The following is an 18,262-nucleotide window of genomic DNA, read 5'->3' as shown; positions in this document are numbered from 1 at the left end:
GGTTCTAAAATGTGAAGCTCTTTATTTACCAGTCAGGAGCGGTACCACATAGGCAATGGAGCAGCCTTCTATGGAAGGTAGACAACAATGACTTGAATTTTCTTTGGTGCAAGTTTTAGAATACCTAAGTACAGTAACAAGGATAAGTTTAAAGTAGAAAGCTTCCACATTGTTTACCTGTATATGGTTCAAGAAAAAGGTGATAGAAAGTAATTGACAGTAAAAAGGATTATTTACATTTTTAGCCTATAACATTTTATATACCAGGTCAATTTCATATGTCCCCAACTAGGGGTTTTAAAGTGTGTGTGTGTGCGTGTGTGTGTGTGTGTGTGTGTGTGTGTTTAGGACCCAGTAAAATACATAGAAGGTACTATCAGTTTTGGGAGACCAGACATTTCAAAAAAAATAGTATTTTTTACTAGTTCTGCTATTTTAGCTTACTTTCCTCAAGCAAGTATGCTTTTAGTCTAACTTTTAAAAAATAAATAATATAGTGTATATATTCTTTTCCCCTTGAGCATCAATATCAAAACAAACACTTCTCATGGTAAGATAATTTCTGAGCTAATCCCCGGTTGTTAAAATTTACTGAAACTAAAAGTAGAGGGACAGATAGTATGATGAAGGAAATTAACATGTTTAAGTACTTAATATTCATCATGTATTGTGCTAGAATTTTTACACATGTTATTTCTTCAATCCATAAAAGAACCTTATGAGTAAAGCATTTCTATAACATCAAAAATCTAACTAAAATCATCTTTAGATATATATTAGGTTGGCCATAAAGGGTGTTTAGTTTTTTCCTTAAAATAAAAGACACGTTTTTCATTTTCACCAATAACTTTATTGACTTGGATATTTTGAGAATGTTGGCTAATTCCTGCTATTGGCTTCTAGTGGGTAGAGGCCAGGGGTGGTGTTAAACATCTATGAATGCATAAGACAGCCCCACAGCATATAATCATTTGGCCAAAATGTCTGTAGTACCAAGAAGCTTTGCAAACCACTTTTGACACGTTCAATCAGTCACAGCACCTTCTCCATACACTGCACAAATCTTTTTGTGTGGTTTCAGTTGCATTTTTACCTTTATTGAAATAATGAAGCATAATATGCCAAAAATGTTGCATATTTTCTTCCATCTTCAATATTAAAATGCCCGCATAAAAACTCAACAATTTGGATTTTTATAATTACACACTGATAAAACAGCTATCATAGTATAATCTAACAAAGTCATTTCAAAAAAGTTAAAGACAAATAAGCTCTACCAGAGTGATCGTAGGGAAAAAAACTAAACGGACTTTTTGGCCAATCCAAAAGATAAGAAAAGTACGTATTTAAAGTGCCATAATTATTTGATTGTCCCATATCACAAAATGTTATATGTTCCCAAGTTTGTGAATGTTTAAGGACTGCACCAGTACATAAATTAAGTAAACATTTTGAAATTTTTGACAAAATTTATATTGTCTATGGTTTTATAATTTTACTTTCATTAAAAAAAAGTACTACCCTATATTATAGTGATCTGTTAGATGTAAATGTGTGAAATCAGGGGAACTTTAGAGAACAACTCAAAAGAGACAAGTTACTTTATCCAGTTCTTACAATGACAGCAGAATGCAGTTCAATTTGAAACTCAGGAACATAGGCCAAATTTGGAATTGCATCCTAATGAAATACAATAGATTTCCATAATCAATTAAAAACCAAAAGTAAATGAAAGAGGCTTAAAATTCATTTCAGCCACATGATGCATTATGATATTCTGAGACCTCTTAAGCACTGGTAAGTACAGTTGTGTTCTTTGCTTTAATTACCATGCACATATGTAAAAAATGATGAATAATTACCATGAACATATGAGATAGTGGCTATATTATACCATTTTCTTCTTAGCGCAAAACCAATGGTAATTAGTAAAAATCTTTAAATTGTGAAAAAGGAACCTACATGTAGATTTTACCTTGCCAGTTTTTATTGAAATTCAGTGAATGTTATGTACTAAGTTGCACAGAAATTGTCTTATACGCTCACTAAACTGTCATATGTTTTATAACATTTACAAAGGCGTATGATTTCTTACATATTTGTGTTGTCAGCACCAACATGTTTAAATAAACAAGGTTTACAGTCTTTTATGAGTATATTACCATGTATCTGTAAAATTACCTTTCTGTATTTGCTTATATTTTGATGTGTTTGTTTCTATTTTGCATTGAAAGGTATATGACAAAAATAATTTTCCTTTAATGAGAGGTTTAGTTTTTAGTCTATGTATTAAAGATTAAACAGAATAGTAAAGACTCACAAACAAATGATTACCTGGTTTGGGAAATCAGATTTTGAGGGTGTTTTCTTTCAAATGTTCATACTTACTACATTAAAATAATTTTAATTATAAAAATATAGAAGTGAAAAAATTCACAATAAGTAATATAGTTTAATGATTCAGCTGAATTTTCCTAAGTGTAGTATAAATAAAGAATAAAATACCCCAGTGTTTTTTTAAACCTTTGGTTATACATACATTTCAAAAGTTACCTTAAGAAATAAAATTCAAACTCATATTTATTGCAGCTTATGATTTGCATTGTGGCCATTTACTCTAACTTCTATTAACATAGGGTAGGCAAAGGCTGCAAAATTCTAGAGCAAAAACTTAAAAAAAGGGGAGCAGTATAACTGAGACATTAAGCATCACACAAAAACTAATTAAAGGCCTTACCGTGAACTATTGGTGCTGAGAGCATCACGAAGATAAGTAGCTGTGACAGCCACATGGTTGTGTGGTTGAGCGTGAGAGTGCCTCAAGAGTGTTGGAAATGTGTAACAAAGGAGTGTTTCGGGTTCCTCTTCCGTATTGCAAAACCGATGATTTAAAAAAAAATTAAAAACCCAAAAAAGAAATATTCCTCAAAAACAGAAACACCAATATCCCAAATTCGAATCCTGCAAACAAGAAAAAAAAAGAGGTGGTCAAATAGAGGCTTTCTTCATTCATTGAAAATGTATATCCTGCCCTGGCTGGCGTAGCTCAGTAGATTGAGTGCGGGCTGGGAACCAAAGTGTCCCAGGTTTGATTCTCAGCCAGGGTACATGACTGGGTTGCAGGCCATAACCCCCAGCAACTGCACATTGATGTTTCTCTCTCTCTCTCTCTCTATCTCCCTCCCTTCCCTCTCTAAAAATAAATAAATAAAATCTTAAAAAAAAAGAAAATTTATATCCTCATGAAAATATGTTATACCTCCTCATTTAATTTTAAAGAGTACAGGATTTATATATAAAAATGAATAAATTACCTAAGTGACAATACTTATGTGCATATTAACAGTGGTTATTTCCCAGACCCCAAAGAGACTAAAATGAAAAAATCAGTATCACTGGACAAATTAATATAAATAATTATATTAATTTTAGTAAATAATTTGTATAATTCATTAATATGTATAAACATATTTGGCACTTATTATGTATAAATATTTTCTACAAATATAATCTTTACTAACTTTACTAAAACATTCATTCATTATCATTACTAGGAGCCTAATTTCTTTATTGGTTTTGAGAGAGAGAGAGAAACATTGATTTGTTGTTCCACTTATTTATGAATCCACAGGGATGGAGCCCCCAACCTTGGCTTATCAGGATGAGTCTCTACTCAACTGAGCATCCAGCCATGGTAATTACTCTGAATTTAAAATAAAAAAGTTAAACATACGAGTTTTACTTTCATTCTCGGTCCTGGTATTCATTGAGAAATCATTCTACATATTAACTACATTGCTGTTCGAAGCATCTTTGTAAGTAAATCTGTGAAGATCACAGATTTACATTAATTATGCTCAAACATAATTAATCAATTCAGCAGCAGTTTATAGAGTACTCACTGAAATAGAAAGCACTGGACTAGGAAAACATAGAATATTGACTAAAATATGTAACGCCTTCTCCAGGATCTTACAACTCAAGATGAAGAAACTTGCTTAAAAGCATTAAATACATTCATGGGAGGCATTAAAATTTTTAAGCATTAAAAAGTGACGTTAGTGAATCAAACTGATATACCTGCCTCCCCCTAAGTATGCACAGATTTATCTTAGAGAACACAAATGCTGAGGGAACATGACCAAATTTTGATGATCCTGTCTCTCCCAGCACCTCTAAATTCAGTAAACCATGCAGGGACTGCATCTTCCTTCTGCCCCCCTCTCCTTTGTACTCTGATGATTAATATATATTTCACGTCACTTCATATTTTGAGTATGAATTCATTTTTTTCTGGAAAGGGGCATTAAAAATAGAGATAATTTACTGAAGACTATATTATAATCCTCATTTTGACAATATAAATTTGAAACTATTTCTGAAGTACTTGCATAGGTTATAAGGCAAAATTACACATATTTGTCTGGATTCCTGGTACCGTTGTGTATAACACGGGAGTTAAGAGCATAGACTCTGGGTCAACACCACCCTATCTCAGTGACTAATTCTTTAGTACTGTAATCTTGGGTTAGTCATTTAAGCCCTCAGAGTATCAATTTCCTATTGTTTAATGGGAAATAGTGATATTACTTAATCCATATTTCCAAAGGAGGGAAACAGTGTAGCAAGTTTCTGGATAGAAATAGGTCTTGCTGAAATACTTTCATTGTGAAAAGAGGAGAACCTGAACAGCATAAACATTGGAAAGACAAAACAGAAAAAATACAGGTTTATAGTTTATAAAACATAATTACACAGTTCCCTTTGGAGCTTCAGGGAATATTATTTTATTCTCAGAGAGAAATAGGAGCATTGCTATTGTGAAGTTTGACTTTAGTGAAAACCAGAATAGTTTATTTTATAAGATATATAGTTTCACATTGATGAAGCAATAGGAGAAAGTTATCTTATTAAAAAGGAAAGAAATTCCATATGTATCACTTATAATGGTTTAAGATTGCAGAAAGGGCATAAAGGCACCTCTCCCATGATATGTTACCTTTGATTTAGGCATAAGTATTTGTTTTCCTGATTATTGTGTAAATTGAGGTGGAAAAAATAATTTGGAGGAACCAAAGCTATTATTTGAGAACACTCTCTCACATTGTAGCCTCAGGGCCTGCCTATCTCACACACAGCCCCAAAATAATGTGCTAATTTGGGAGCATGTATAATAAAATGACACCACTTAAACTACCTAAATTTTACTAGATAAGTGAAAGACAAGATTGCTCATAACCTATGGGAAGAAAAACCCTCACTCTTTGAATACTAACATTAAAAAATAAGAAAATTTTCTGGAATTTCCCCCCAATGTATGTGTTGTCATTAACTTTACCAAACCAATCAGTTTTCATACAAAAGGGATCTTCACTTAACTCATTTCTAAAACCTACCTCTTCAAAAACACACAGAAGGAGGAAAAAGAAACGAGAAAAAGCATTAGAGACTCATTTAGTTGCATGACAAGATAATTGCTCATGAAAAAAGACTTACTAAAGATATAAAGCATTTAACAAGTGAATTTCAAGAAAATTCCCATCTCCAGTGCATCTGTTTGAGCCTTCTCTGTGTAGAATGCCCTGTGCTGATGTGATGAACACAATGGGGAGAGCGTGGCTCCAGGTCTGAAATGCAACTGCTGTTTTCAAAGGACTTGCAGTGAAATATGAATGCCAAATAGTATGCTCACCAATAAATCATGCTGCTGTGCAAAATGCGAAATGTGTTATGTGAGATGTTCTAGAAACAGAAAGTTAAAAAATATGACAGGTTTTCTTTTGTGTGCAAAGCAAGGAAGGGATTTAAACTCATGCAGACCTAATATTCTGGTGCTGGCAAAGTCACACACCTCTCTAAATCTCTGTTTCTTCAACTTTAAGATAGCAAACAATATTCACCTTTTAGGTTGACTTTGAGCATTAGAGATAAGGTACTTCATTGCCTGATGCAGAGGCTGTCACATGATTGCGCATGTCTCTCAGTACAAGTCTGTTACTCACCATCTTCCTTTGTTTCCTGTATTTTGCCAAACTGACAAAGATCATATGCCCCCCATACCTCCCTCACATAGATGTTTGGGAAACTAACATGGGTGTCTAGACATGTACAGTTTCCCTGAAAATTCTAGAGATGAATGACTCGTACTAAATGTGAGACTTTATAAAGGATTTTCAGTATTTTGTTTAAAATATACTTTATTTCATATGCCATTAATGCCCATTAAGAAATAAACATGGTAATACTTTAAAATTATTCTCAAAATATGGCATTTCTAACTTTTATCAAAGATAACCACAATATGGCAGTTTAGCCTTCTTACCCTAAGCCAAGCTTGGAAGGAATATATTTCTAATGCAGTCCTTGCCTGGGAACTTGGAGTTTATATGTCCTCAAATAAAACTACCTAACTTCACTATTCCTCACAATATTCAAAATTAAAAAGTAAGATTAAAGTATCCTAATTTGCATCATTCATATTTGAGATTATTATTATGAATCTGTGTGATTTGAGTCAAGTTCACTAAATATTTTTAAATCAAAAACTGAAAAAAATTCTACAAATGTATGGGAAACCACTTATTTGTTATATTTAGACCAAATTTCATTCATATCTAGTACTGTTATACACTAAAATTACTTGAATTACATCTCTTATTGCCGAATTTAAGACATTGATTTTACTTTGGGGAAACTCTCACCTTAAATTCTGGTGTCATAATTTGTTTTTCCTGCTCATATCCTTCATATCAAATCATGTTTGAAAACATCTATTTTTATTTTATATTTATTCCCTTTCTACACTCTAAATAGACATTAATATTAAAGTCTGCATGCCACTCATGTTGAAATTGTTCTCCTCATTTTAGCTATTCTTAATCACATTTCTGTAAAATAGCTTATTCTAAATATTTTCCCAGACTGTATGTTATTGTATCTTTCTCCTCATAATAACCTTGAAAAAATACTTTCATATCTTCATTATAACATTTTTAAACTTTCTGAAACAAATTCTAATTACAAAGTTTATTCCACATCAACTTTATATGTTTTAATTTTATATTTTATTTTGCATCTTCACTTGTTTTTGTCATATAAGTCTTCTTGGAGATCATTTACTTTTACATAATTGGAACCTGCCAAATGTATAAAATGCCATGTGGTACTCTTTTAATTATTAATTAGTATGCAGTTCTATAACTCCATTGCTGACTGTAATACTGTAATTTTCCATTTCATGTTTTCTTTTTCACATTTAGAGAACTTATAGCTATTACAAACAATTATTTTAGAAGTGTTTATAAGTATTATTTGGGTGCTATCTGTATTATTCCAGTGTTAGTTAGTACATGGATTTTTAAAATTTAAACCACAGTCATTAACAATCAAACATTCATCACAATCCTCCACAAATTCCCTTTCCAGTGATATAAAATTGACATATGGTAACTTATGAAGAGTGATGTAAATTTCAAGTAGATTCATGTAGTTATTACATTTTATCATTTATCACTACTTTAACAAGTAAATTTCTTTCATCTTAACAGAGAATCTAGGTAATTATAGGTTATGTGAACATGGCTCACTACATTTATAAATAAGATCCATCCATAGTAAGCCAAAGAGCCAAGTATTTCTGACAAATATTTATTTAATAAGGATGGAAATCATATTTAATAAACAGTAATTATGCATAGATGCTTAGACCAGAGATTTTAGTGCTCATTATTCAAATTTAAGATCGCCATATTTTCATGATTTACTAATATTGTACAGTCAGAAGCACATATACTGCAATGCTTTATTGCCCATGCCCTAGGAAATGAAGGATGGCATATTTTTCTCCCAAAAATGTCTTTCCACAGCAGTTCTATATAGAATATTCCTTCTGATGTGAAAAGGAGATCTATGATATATTATCTCTTAAGGAAAAGATGAAAAATTACATGACTATAATACAACTTTCTCTTGTCACTATCCTATAATATTTCAAAATGTTTGCTGTGATGTTCACCAGCTAGAAGCAAAATAAGCTTTAGACAAGTTTAAGGTGAGTAAAATATATATTTATAATTTTTAAAAATGTTAGCTATAACTGACAATGTCAGAAACCCAGAAAAATATCTTCCCTTTAAAGTTTTATTATTGTTTGCTAAAATAACATGTATTAATTATTTTATAAGTGAGCGCACTTGAATATACTATGTGAGCATATTATGAAATTAAAAATCTGCCCTGGCTGGTGTGGCTCAGTGGATTGAGTGCCAGCCTGCAAACCAAAAGGTCACCAGTTTGATTCCCAGTCAGGGCACATGCCTGGGTTATAGACTTCTCATGTCCCCAGTAGGGGTGCATGAGAAGCAACCACACATTGATGTTTCTCTCCCTCTCTTTCTCCTTGACTACCCCTCTCTCTAAAAATGAATAAATAAAATCCTTTAAAAAAGCACTCTGTTGGTCCTACTATTGATCATAAACAAACAATTAAATGCTTTTTCATAACATTTTGGCTCTGAAACCCAAAGCTTATTGCTTAAATAAGCTTATGAAAGTTTCTTATTACAATAACATTCAAATACCTTTCCTTTCAATACTTATGGATTTAAAACACATTATATTAAATATTAAGTCTAGTAGCAATAAGGAACTGAATGTTATAGCAATTAATACATTTTTAAATAGCAACAAATACCTTGAAGATTCATAAAGAGAAACTTCTCAATCATCTTGTTTAATAGTTTCAAGGAAAAAATGAGTTAAATCAAGCCTCATGTGTTTCTGTAGCAATAGTGTGCCAACAGATCATTATTTAATACAAAAAAGGTAAACTGAGTTTGGTCATAGAGGGTATAGGAGATATTTATATCACAATGCTTGTGTGAAAGAAGGAAGAAGAGAAAAAGGAGAAGAAAAGATAACCCAGGAAATGAAAATAACAAAATACTCATATAACTCCAAATATAAAGAAGAGAGTATACAGAAATAGATGAAACAACATGGCTTGGAAGATCTGAAAGACATGAAAGAAAAGAATAGTAGTTGTGCCTGAATTTGAAGAATGGTCACAATTTTACTAAACTGCACTTGGAAGAGGGACACTCTGGGTTAAATGTTGTTGTAAAGAAGGATGAAGAGCTGGTAAACAAACAAACAAACAAACAGAGAACAGAGCCTATTACAGAATGGCAAACTGTTTGTAAGGCCTGCTGAGTGAAGAGCAGCAGAAGTAGAGCAGACAATCCACCAGGGGAGAACTGGAAGGACTTTGAAGGCTATACAAGGGAATTTGACTTCAATTGGGTTACTTTCAAAGCTTCCAATCTGAAATATTTAAATAAGATTTTGTAATATTTGAAGGCACACATTACATAAATACACAGAGACCACTGCAGGTAATGGGTTTTAAGATCGAGGATAAATATTTATAGTGAGTATATTCCAAAAAAATTTATGACCCTCTAAATTACTCCTAAATACTTGAACATTTTGTTTTCAATTTCATTTGTGTATATTATTTTTGGCTTCAAATAAAGAGTCTGAGTTAATAGAGGTATTAAGTGAAATAGAGGTATTAAGTGAATCATTAAATTTAAAAACTAACTGGTATTTAGCTAGTACCTAACATGACACCACACAAAAATAATGCAGCCTTTGCATTTTCATAATATGATAGTTTTGTCTGGGTTCCAAACTTGCCTAACACTGCTTAACAGCTATTATGCTATTTGAGATCAAATATTGATTCCAGAGAATTACAACACTTATAGATACAATGGTATTATTATCCATTTGGCAGTGTATTACAACCAAATCAAGGCTATAATTGGACTACTTATCTGTACAGATGCATATTTTATAACACATTCAAGTCAAATACAACATAGAAGATATTTCATATACACTAAGTATGCATTTACCCTGACCTAGACCTGGATATGGCAATGTTTCTTTTAGTCTTTTATGACTGGACAGATTTTAAAAATTCTAAGCTTCTGTCACCAAGTATTAAACATCAGTTAAGTCAGAGCCATCAGAAACACCAGGAATAGAAGTCAGGACACAAACTTTTGAGTGAAAAAAGGTATTTAATTCCTCTCTCTTCAAGCTGTAGTCCAAATGACCAAAGGTAGATTCCTTATATTTTCTAAGTACACATCTGAAATTAATGCTTATTAATTCCACAATAATTAATAACAATTATCTATTATTATTCCACAAGGAGGTTATAAGGTGATATATATGACCTATAATGATTTCTGGGAAGAGTAGCATTCAATAAGTGAGAAAATCCCAGCAGTAGGGTTATAAATAGTGAATGCATTACATTTGATTGTAAATGGGACAGAACAACATTTGATAGGAGTTTGTGAGTGGTTGGGTAAAAAGGGGAATAGAATGAGAAGGTACATCATAAACACTATGCTTTTAGAAGATCAAATCAGTCGTGCTAAATGGGAGAAAATGGAGAGGAAAGAAACATACCATAAGCTGATGGTGTCAGTAACAATATTTGCCAGAGTTAGTATGGTGGGAGTTCACAGTCACCTAGTTCAGGTGGTGATTTAAAATATAGATTATTTGTAGACAGTCAGGACAACAATTTTTCAAGTTGTAGAAATACCACAGTTATGTGTTTCATATTGGGGTGGAAGAAAAAATAAATCAGGGCAAACAATAGATGGGAAAAACCAAGGATGGGTACAAAAGATACAGAAAAAAGTTAAATCAAATTGGAAATAGGGAGAGTAGTTCAGAAATAAAACTACATTTCCACTAGAACTTTCACTCAAGTTTCCACTCTTCCTTCATTCTTTCCTTATTATCCACTCCAAAAATTTCAGAGAGATGGGAGAAAATACCGTACTTATTTTTTTTTAAGTGTGACAACATTCCTGAGTCAATAGAATTCTGGATCTCTGCACACTGTCCAAAATACTAATGATATTTTTATTCCTTAACTAAAACACATATTCCTTTGTATTTTAAACATAATTTGACACCACAGTAGAAAACAAGTAATCTACAAAGGTAATAATAATAAGATAATTCTTTAGAGTATAAGTCTTACCTAATTTTCTTTCAGATAACGTTATGATCTAATAAGGGTCTGTTAATGTTTAGAAACAAATTTGGATTTAATGAATTTGGCTATTTTTAGCTTTAGGGCAGCATATCATTTAACCATGAAATAGATTAATGTTTTACACAGGATCATTTTCTCATGAAGTGTCCTTGAGTTAACCTTCTTCTCGGAGGCTAAAAACTCAATTGGAGTTTGTTTCCAATAGGTTTTGATTAAGGTAATCTCTGGCACTGATATGTTCAATAGAAAATAAAATCTATTAGTCTGAAATTAAGCTAAGTATAAATAATTACAATAATGCAACTAGATTGGAAAACAATTCAATTGCTTAAAACTAAAACATAGGTCTCATACACTTTCATGCATATAATTTATACAATAGATGTGATTTGAAAAATAGATCCTTTGCTCTTCAAAAATTGAAATACTCATAAAACCTCAAATTTTTTTATCAACATTAACTATTAATAATAATTATAAATGCACATAACTATTATTTAAAATGATATTCTAAAGTCAACAATTGCTTTACAATGTAATTTCTGACAATAAATAATAGCTAATTCCTATGTTCTTAGGAAAGTAGAAATTAGTAAGGGCAAGCAAGCTACCGTTAAAAATTCTGAATATAACAGATGTCTATTTTAAAGTAAACAATTCTGTTTATAATAGGAACATGTTAATCTATTCCAAAATCTACAGAGCACCAGGCAAATAGCAGTCATCCTTATAACAACAGCTAACATTTATTAAGTCCTTACTACATCAGGAACTACTATAAGAGCTTCTTACATATATATCATTTAACTGACTTTATATATACACATTATCGTCAATCCTATAACAACTCCAAAGAAAGAGGCTATTATTATTCACAAATGAAAATAAGGAAACTGAGGGACCAAGAGGTTACAGAACTTAATGAGGTCATATGGCCACAAATAAAGGAGCCAGATCTCTACCTGGACAGTGACCCCATGCTTTGGGCTGTCATTCATTTGAATCTACTGGTTTTTCATCATATCTATCGACTACTGAGTCTGCAGCACACCTATTATAAACTCAAAGTTTGTGTCCTTCCAGAATTCATATGTTGAAAATTAATCCTCACTGTGATGGTATTTGTAGGTGGCACCTGTGGGAGGTGATTAGGTCTTGAGGGCTGAGCCCTCATGAATGGGATTAGTGCCCTTATAAAGAACCTCAAAGAGCTTTCTAGCCCCTTCCCATGTGAGGTTCAATCAAGAAGACAACTATCTATAATCCAGGAGGTGGTCTCTCATCAAAACCCAATCGTGCTGGCAACCTGATCTTGGACTTACAGTCTCCAGAACTGTGAGAAATAAATGTCTGTCGTTTACTAGATACCTGCACTATATGGTACTTTTGTTACAGCAGCCTGTAAGAGGACAACACTTTATGTAAATGTAAGGAGCTTATAGCTAGGTGTGATTAGTAGGTTGAATAGAGTAAGGTGAAGGTCTGGGGTACTCTAAAATGTTTAAGTAAACTTCAGATTGAGAGAAACATCATAAACAGAAGGTCTTCATTATGTTCCCTCCTGAATAATTCCTACCTAGCATGACATATGTTTTTGGCGCATCTGAATAGATACCAAGGATCCATTTTACTCATGCTTGTTTGGGCTGGGTGAGGGGCAAGACCATCGACTTCATCAGGTGAATAACATGAAAATGTTTCAACTTAGAGGTTCTTAGGAGCCAAGCAGGTGCTTCTTAAATTATACAACAAGTTGAAAACAATCAGAAAATAAAAAATATCACCCAAATGAAATTTTTAAAAGACTTTAAAATCTATGCAATTCTAATCAGCATAATCATTTAATACTGCACCTATTTTTTTCCCAAATAAAACTAAGATATTTTGAATGTTATCAAGGAGAAGAAAATACATCTTTGAAGTAGAGTTATTTGTGACTTTATCATACTGATTTTTAACTCCAAGAATCAAACTGAGCATGCTGGATGAGTAGCTCAGTTAGTTAGAGGGTCACCCTGATACTCCAAGGTTGGGAGCACAGCCTCTGATCAGGGTACACACCAGAGATGATACATGGATGCAGTGATAAGCAGAATGACAAAATGATGTTTCTCTCTCTCAAGAGGCATTATCATTGAGATAGACTAGTACTGTCTACTTTTTTTCTCTGTGGCAATTGTATAACAGATATTACCTGAGTACTTTATGATTGACAATCATGACAGTACATGTACTATAAGTTTGTGTTATAAGTGAAGTTCCAGGGTTTGATTTAAAACCAAGCATAATCACATGTTCTCCTGTAAAACTCTAAAATTTATTATTATCCTTGCAAATAACACTAAGTTAAGATTGGTGAAAAAGTTATTGCCATTGCTGGGACAATAAACCTTAAATGTCAAATTAAATGACCAAAATTGTATCAAGCAACAGCAGTATGGGTACAGGACAATACACTTGGAAAGACCTCATTTATTTTTCTTAAATATATTTTATGGATTATGCAGTATGGTTGCCCCATTTTTTACTCCCTTTTATTCCCCTCCGCCCTGTACAACCCCTCCCACCAGCATCCCCCCTCCCTTAGTTCATGTCCATGGGTCATACATATAAGTTCTTTGGGTTCTCCATTTCCTATACTTAACATGATTTCTCTGAAAACAATGACTGTTACTAAATAACTGACTTAAAAATAAAGCCTAGAATAAAGAACAAGAATCAAGATAGTAATGTCAAATTCATTCCATTTCATTTCCTTTAGACAGATAAAGGAAAAGTGGGGGTGGCTGGGGTGGGAGGGATGGTGGTGGGGAAATGGAGACAACTGTACTCAAACAACAATAAAAAATGTAAATATATATACATATTGTTTTCAACAGTTTATAAATTTTTCTTTCCAGTCTATTATAATATTAATTATATTTTAATTTAAACTAGAAAAAAATACTTTCTTTGAAGTCTTCCCAAACCAAAAGGGATGCAGGGAAAGATAATTCTCAGTATGAGCTAGACGCCTACACCAAGAGTCCCGAGGTGGTTTAGTTATCATGACTGGTCAGTCGCATTTGTCTCTTTCATATAACCAATTTGACTTTAAACCCTGCTATTTACATTTCTTAAAAATTTCAACAGATTTCTTAACACAGTTTAAATAAGTATTAATAGGAAAGAGATTATCGTGAAATAGTAGAAAACTTTAAAAATAGTGGAAATAATGAAAAGAGATTATGATGAAAGAGTATATAGCATACAAGGTCTAGAAATAACTCCTTTAGAATCTCCTTACATACAAAGGATATTTATATGTTTTAAATGTCTTGTTCTTGAGATTATGAAGGAAACCTATTGTCTTTTGTGATACAAAAAGTATTCCAAGATAGCTTTCCTATATTTCATTCCTTGCTGTTAGTGTAACAGTAGCAACCATGCAGGAGAAAAAATACACATGTTTTGAAATTATCTCATCTCAGTAGGGTGCACCTGGATAGGTCTCAAATTAAACATCTTCCCTTAATGGCCCATTATGGAGTATCAGTGCCTAAAATATCCAAAGGGAGTCAGGGACCATTACTGCCAAGGGAGAGATTCTAAGGTTGTAGTATATGATGCAATATTTATCCTGTGGGTTTAGCCTGACTGGGAGTTTATTTAAATATACATTTAGGGTTTTAAAATCAATAGCTACAACAATAAGATTTAGCATAACCTCAATGGCACATTTAAAAAATCAGTGAATCAATCAATACATTTTTATACTGTTTTGATAATGAGCATTTATAGGTCACTAGCAAATTATAAAAATGGTCATTTTCTAAAAGTTAACCTTAAAATAGCTACTTGAACCCCAAAGTATATTATTCAAAAAAAAGAAAAAAAAACCCTAAAGTAAATTTAATTTTTAGAGCAGAATGCATATACTTGACTAGGAACAACAATCATCATTACAGCTAAGGGCTAACACACTGACAGCATTTTAATTTTACATCCATTATTGAATTTACTGTAACTATAATAATGTAAAACAAGTATAAGTTGGAGCTATTGGCATTCCAGCTTTCAGGATAAAAATCCTATTTCACCATCAAAAATGTGTCCTCAACTTCTTGGGTTTAAATAGGTAGGCAAAATGGCAAACGGGGAATGAAAGGAAATCAGAACAAAACCATCCATTTGTTTCACTCATTCTGTTTCTCTTAGTTCTATCACCTAGAAACTGACCTGGAGCTGCATTCCAATGGGAAAAAAAAAAAAAGCACCAATTAACTCTGAGGATAAGTAATTACAAAGTTACGAGGAAAGAAACCACTAAAGAAAAAAGAAAGGAAGGAAAGAAAAGAAGGGAAAATTTCCAAACAGAAGTCCTTGGAATGAAAAAGGAATCACTAAACTGATTTGGCTAATATATTTAAATGCAGAAGAATAAAGGATGTATTCAGAGAAGAAAGATATCAACCAAGTCCTGTTTAGATGCCCGTAATTGAAGAATTCTATAACAGAACATGTGATGTGTACTCATTAATATACTTACTTATCCATTCACGAAAGTATAATGCATATTTTATATAACTACATATGATAGCATATAATTATTTATTATACAATTCATTCATATTTTATCCAATAAATATTACAACTCAAAATCTATTTGATTTTAATAACCTAGTATAACAATAGAATATCTAGAATAAGAATTCAAAGCTATCATTATTCAACAGATTTCTCTCAGTGTACCTTCTCTACATTTGGTATATTTTCAATGGTAAAAATGTCAAGCACTTGCATTTAAAAAGATACACTGAGTGACTCCTAAAGATGCCTATGCAAATAATGCTATATTTTTGGCTATATTTCTAGAGGCAGACAGATAAGTCAATCAATTATACTGATAATGAAGACAATTGGTAAGGATCAAAGAAATTTTTGGTAAACGGGAAGAATAATACTTGAAAAAAAAACAGCCTCACTGAATATGTGAAAGTGTGTGAAGAGCTACCCACAAAAAATGAACACACAAATCTCACCTAGCAGTCTGTCCACTGCATTCTCTGGGTGTCCAGGCTTTTCAGTGTTCAAAAACCAGAAACTTCAATGAAATCATCTCATGGATTTGAGCAAGATAGTATTCTACACAGTAACCTTTTTTGTTGTTTTTTTTTTTTTTAATTTCTCATTAGGTAATAGGATGTGTTATATAATTATCTCCAAGTTAAATTTAAATGAATTTAGGCCAAACAGCAACCCATTCTAAATAGAGATTTATGCAACTGAAATGTATAAGGAAAGAAAAATTGAAAAAAGGAAGCATAAAAAGGGCTGTCTGAAATTATTCTGAAAAAGATTATTTAAGATAAATGTGTGTAAAAAACTTTTAATAAAATTTTACTTACTAATCAAGAAATCTAAAATAGCTCAATGTCTCCCATTTATTTAAACATAGCACTGTTTTGATCTGTACAAAATGTTTTCCTGGTTCCTTTAGGAAAGATTTTTTTTTTCTAAGATTTTATTTATTTATGAGGGGGAAGGGAAGGAGAGAGAGAGAGAGAGACATCAATGTGTGGTTGCTAGGGGCCATGACCTGCAACCTAGACATGTGCCCTGACTGGGAATCGAACCTGCAATGCCTGGTTCGCAGCCTGCGCTCAATCCACTGAGCTACACCAGCCAGGGCAGAAAGATATCTTTTAGTTACATAGTTTAAACATTGCATGGATATTTCAATACATAAATCACTTCTTTGTTCAATCATTTCTCAGCAAAATGGTGATTCACAGGGACAATTCAGGATCGCAGAGACTCTAAAGTAACCAAAATTGGCAATCTGTACACAAAGGTATATTGTGTCATTGTTTAATACTTGGCTGTAGTTAGAAATAAAGTAAGGAAACAGTTTGACTATAATGGAAAACCCATCAGAAAAAGCCAGGCTGGCAGATTATTATACATACACTCTTTTTAACTAATATATTTTCTATCTTCACCCAAGGACAAGCTTACTGACTTCATTGAAAGAGGAAGGGAGGACAATAGGGAGAGAAACACTGATAAGAAAGAAAAGCAGTGATTGGTTGCCTCTCATTCACGCCTGGACCTAGGAAAGGGCCTTGACCCGGAAATGAGCCCAGGATTTTTTGGATTTATGGGACAGCTCTCCACCCAACTGAGCCACACCAGCTAGGGTTTAACTAACATTTTATTTAAATATTCTATAATTTATTTCACAATGATGGAACATAAAAAGCCAAAGTGATAATTCACCACTGTGGAAAACATTGAAACATTTTTAGGTTATTTTTTTAATTTAACAACTGTATTTGTGTTAATTTTTGGAGAGTTAAACAATTTTGGAAGTTACAGTAGTAAAAAACTTTATTTTACCTGCTTTTAGAATCAATACTTATGTATGTTTTCTAACTTTGCTTTATCAAGAAGTCTGCAATTATTGAACAAGATATAGTTGAAAGCAAACTAAAGATTATTTTCTCCTTTCATTTTAGACACTGATTTATTTTAAATAGTTTTGAAATATAAGGTGTTCCCTAAAATATCTCAAGACAATTACAGTCAAAGACAAAAACTAGGGGGTGGGGTGGAAATGGGAGGGAGGTAAGGAGGGATGGGTGGGTTTGCTGGAATGGGAGTAAAGGACAGAAAAATGTATTTGAACAATTAAAATCAAATTTAAAAAACAAATAAATAAACACAATACAGCCTTGTTTTTCTGAAGACTTAATATACCTATGATTTTTTAAATGTTATGAATAAAATGGCAATTTAAACAGTTTATATCCTTTATTTTGTATTTTCTAAAAATGTTAAAATAAAGGGAAGATAGTTATTTTTCTTTGTGAAAGAACAAGATTACTTAGTCAACTAAAATAGTGGCCTTCTTTCTTGTTCCTCTAATATTTCTTAATTTTACCTTTAATGAAAATGGATATTCTAATACATAGGTTAAAATAAAACACAAGAAAACATATTGTTAATCATCACCTGAGGATAGGTTTACTAATTTTAGAGAGAAAGGAAGAGAGAGAAACACTGACCAATTGCTTCCCAAATGAGTGTTAACTGGGGGTTGAAACCACAGCCTAGGTACACACCCTCATCAGATATCTATCCTGCAACTTTTCAGTGTAAAGGATGACACTCCAACCAATGAAGCCATCCAGCCAGGGT

The 18,262-nt window shown here is 32.4% G+C and overlaps 1 protein-coding gene across 24 annotated transcripts in view; it reads right to left on the bottom strand.

Annotated features, from left to right (window-relative positions):
• The window catches only part of ADGRL3 (adhesion G protein-coupled receptor L3), a 755,368-nt gene that overhangs the window by 483,457 nt on the left and 253,649 nt on the right, over positions 1-18,262 (bottom strand). For all 24 annotated transcript variants that reach the window (XM_036021098.1, XM_036021052.1, XM_036021045.1 and 21 more), the window contains one exon: positions 2,738-2,961. In XM_036021098.1, coding sequence (XP_035876991.1) covers positions 2,738-2,792 — 55 coding nt within the window. In that variant the 5' untranslated portion in view covers positions 2,793-2,961. The remainder of the gene's footprint in view (positions 1-2,737; positions 2,962-18,262) is intronic.

This window comes from Phyllostomus discolor, chromosome 1 (genome assembly GCF_004126475.2).
Source record: "Phyllostomus discolor isolate MPI-MPIP mPhyDis1 chromosome 1, mPhyDis1.pri.v3, whole genome shotgun sequence".
Taxonomy (NCBI): Eukaryota; Metazoa; Chordata; class Mammalia; order Chiroptera; family Phyllostomidae; genus Phyllostomus; species Phyllostomus discolor.
The sequence above is the reverse complement of the archived record's forward strand: the minus strand, read 5'-3'. Positions and strand labels throughout refer to the sequence as shown.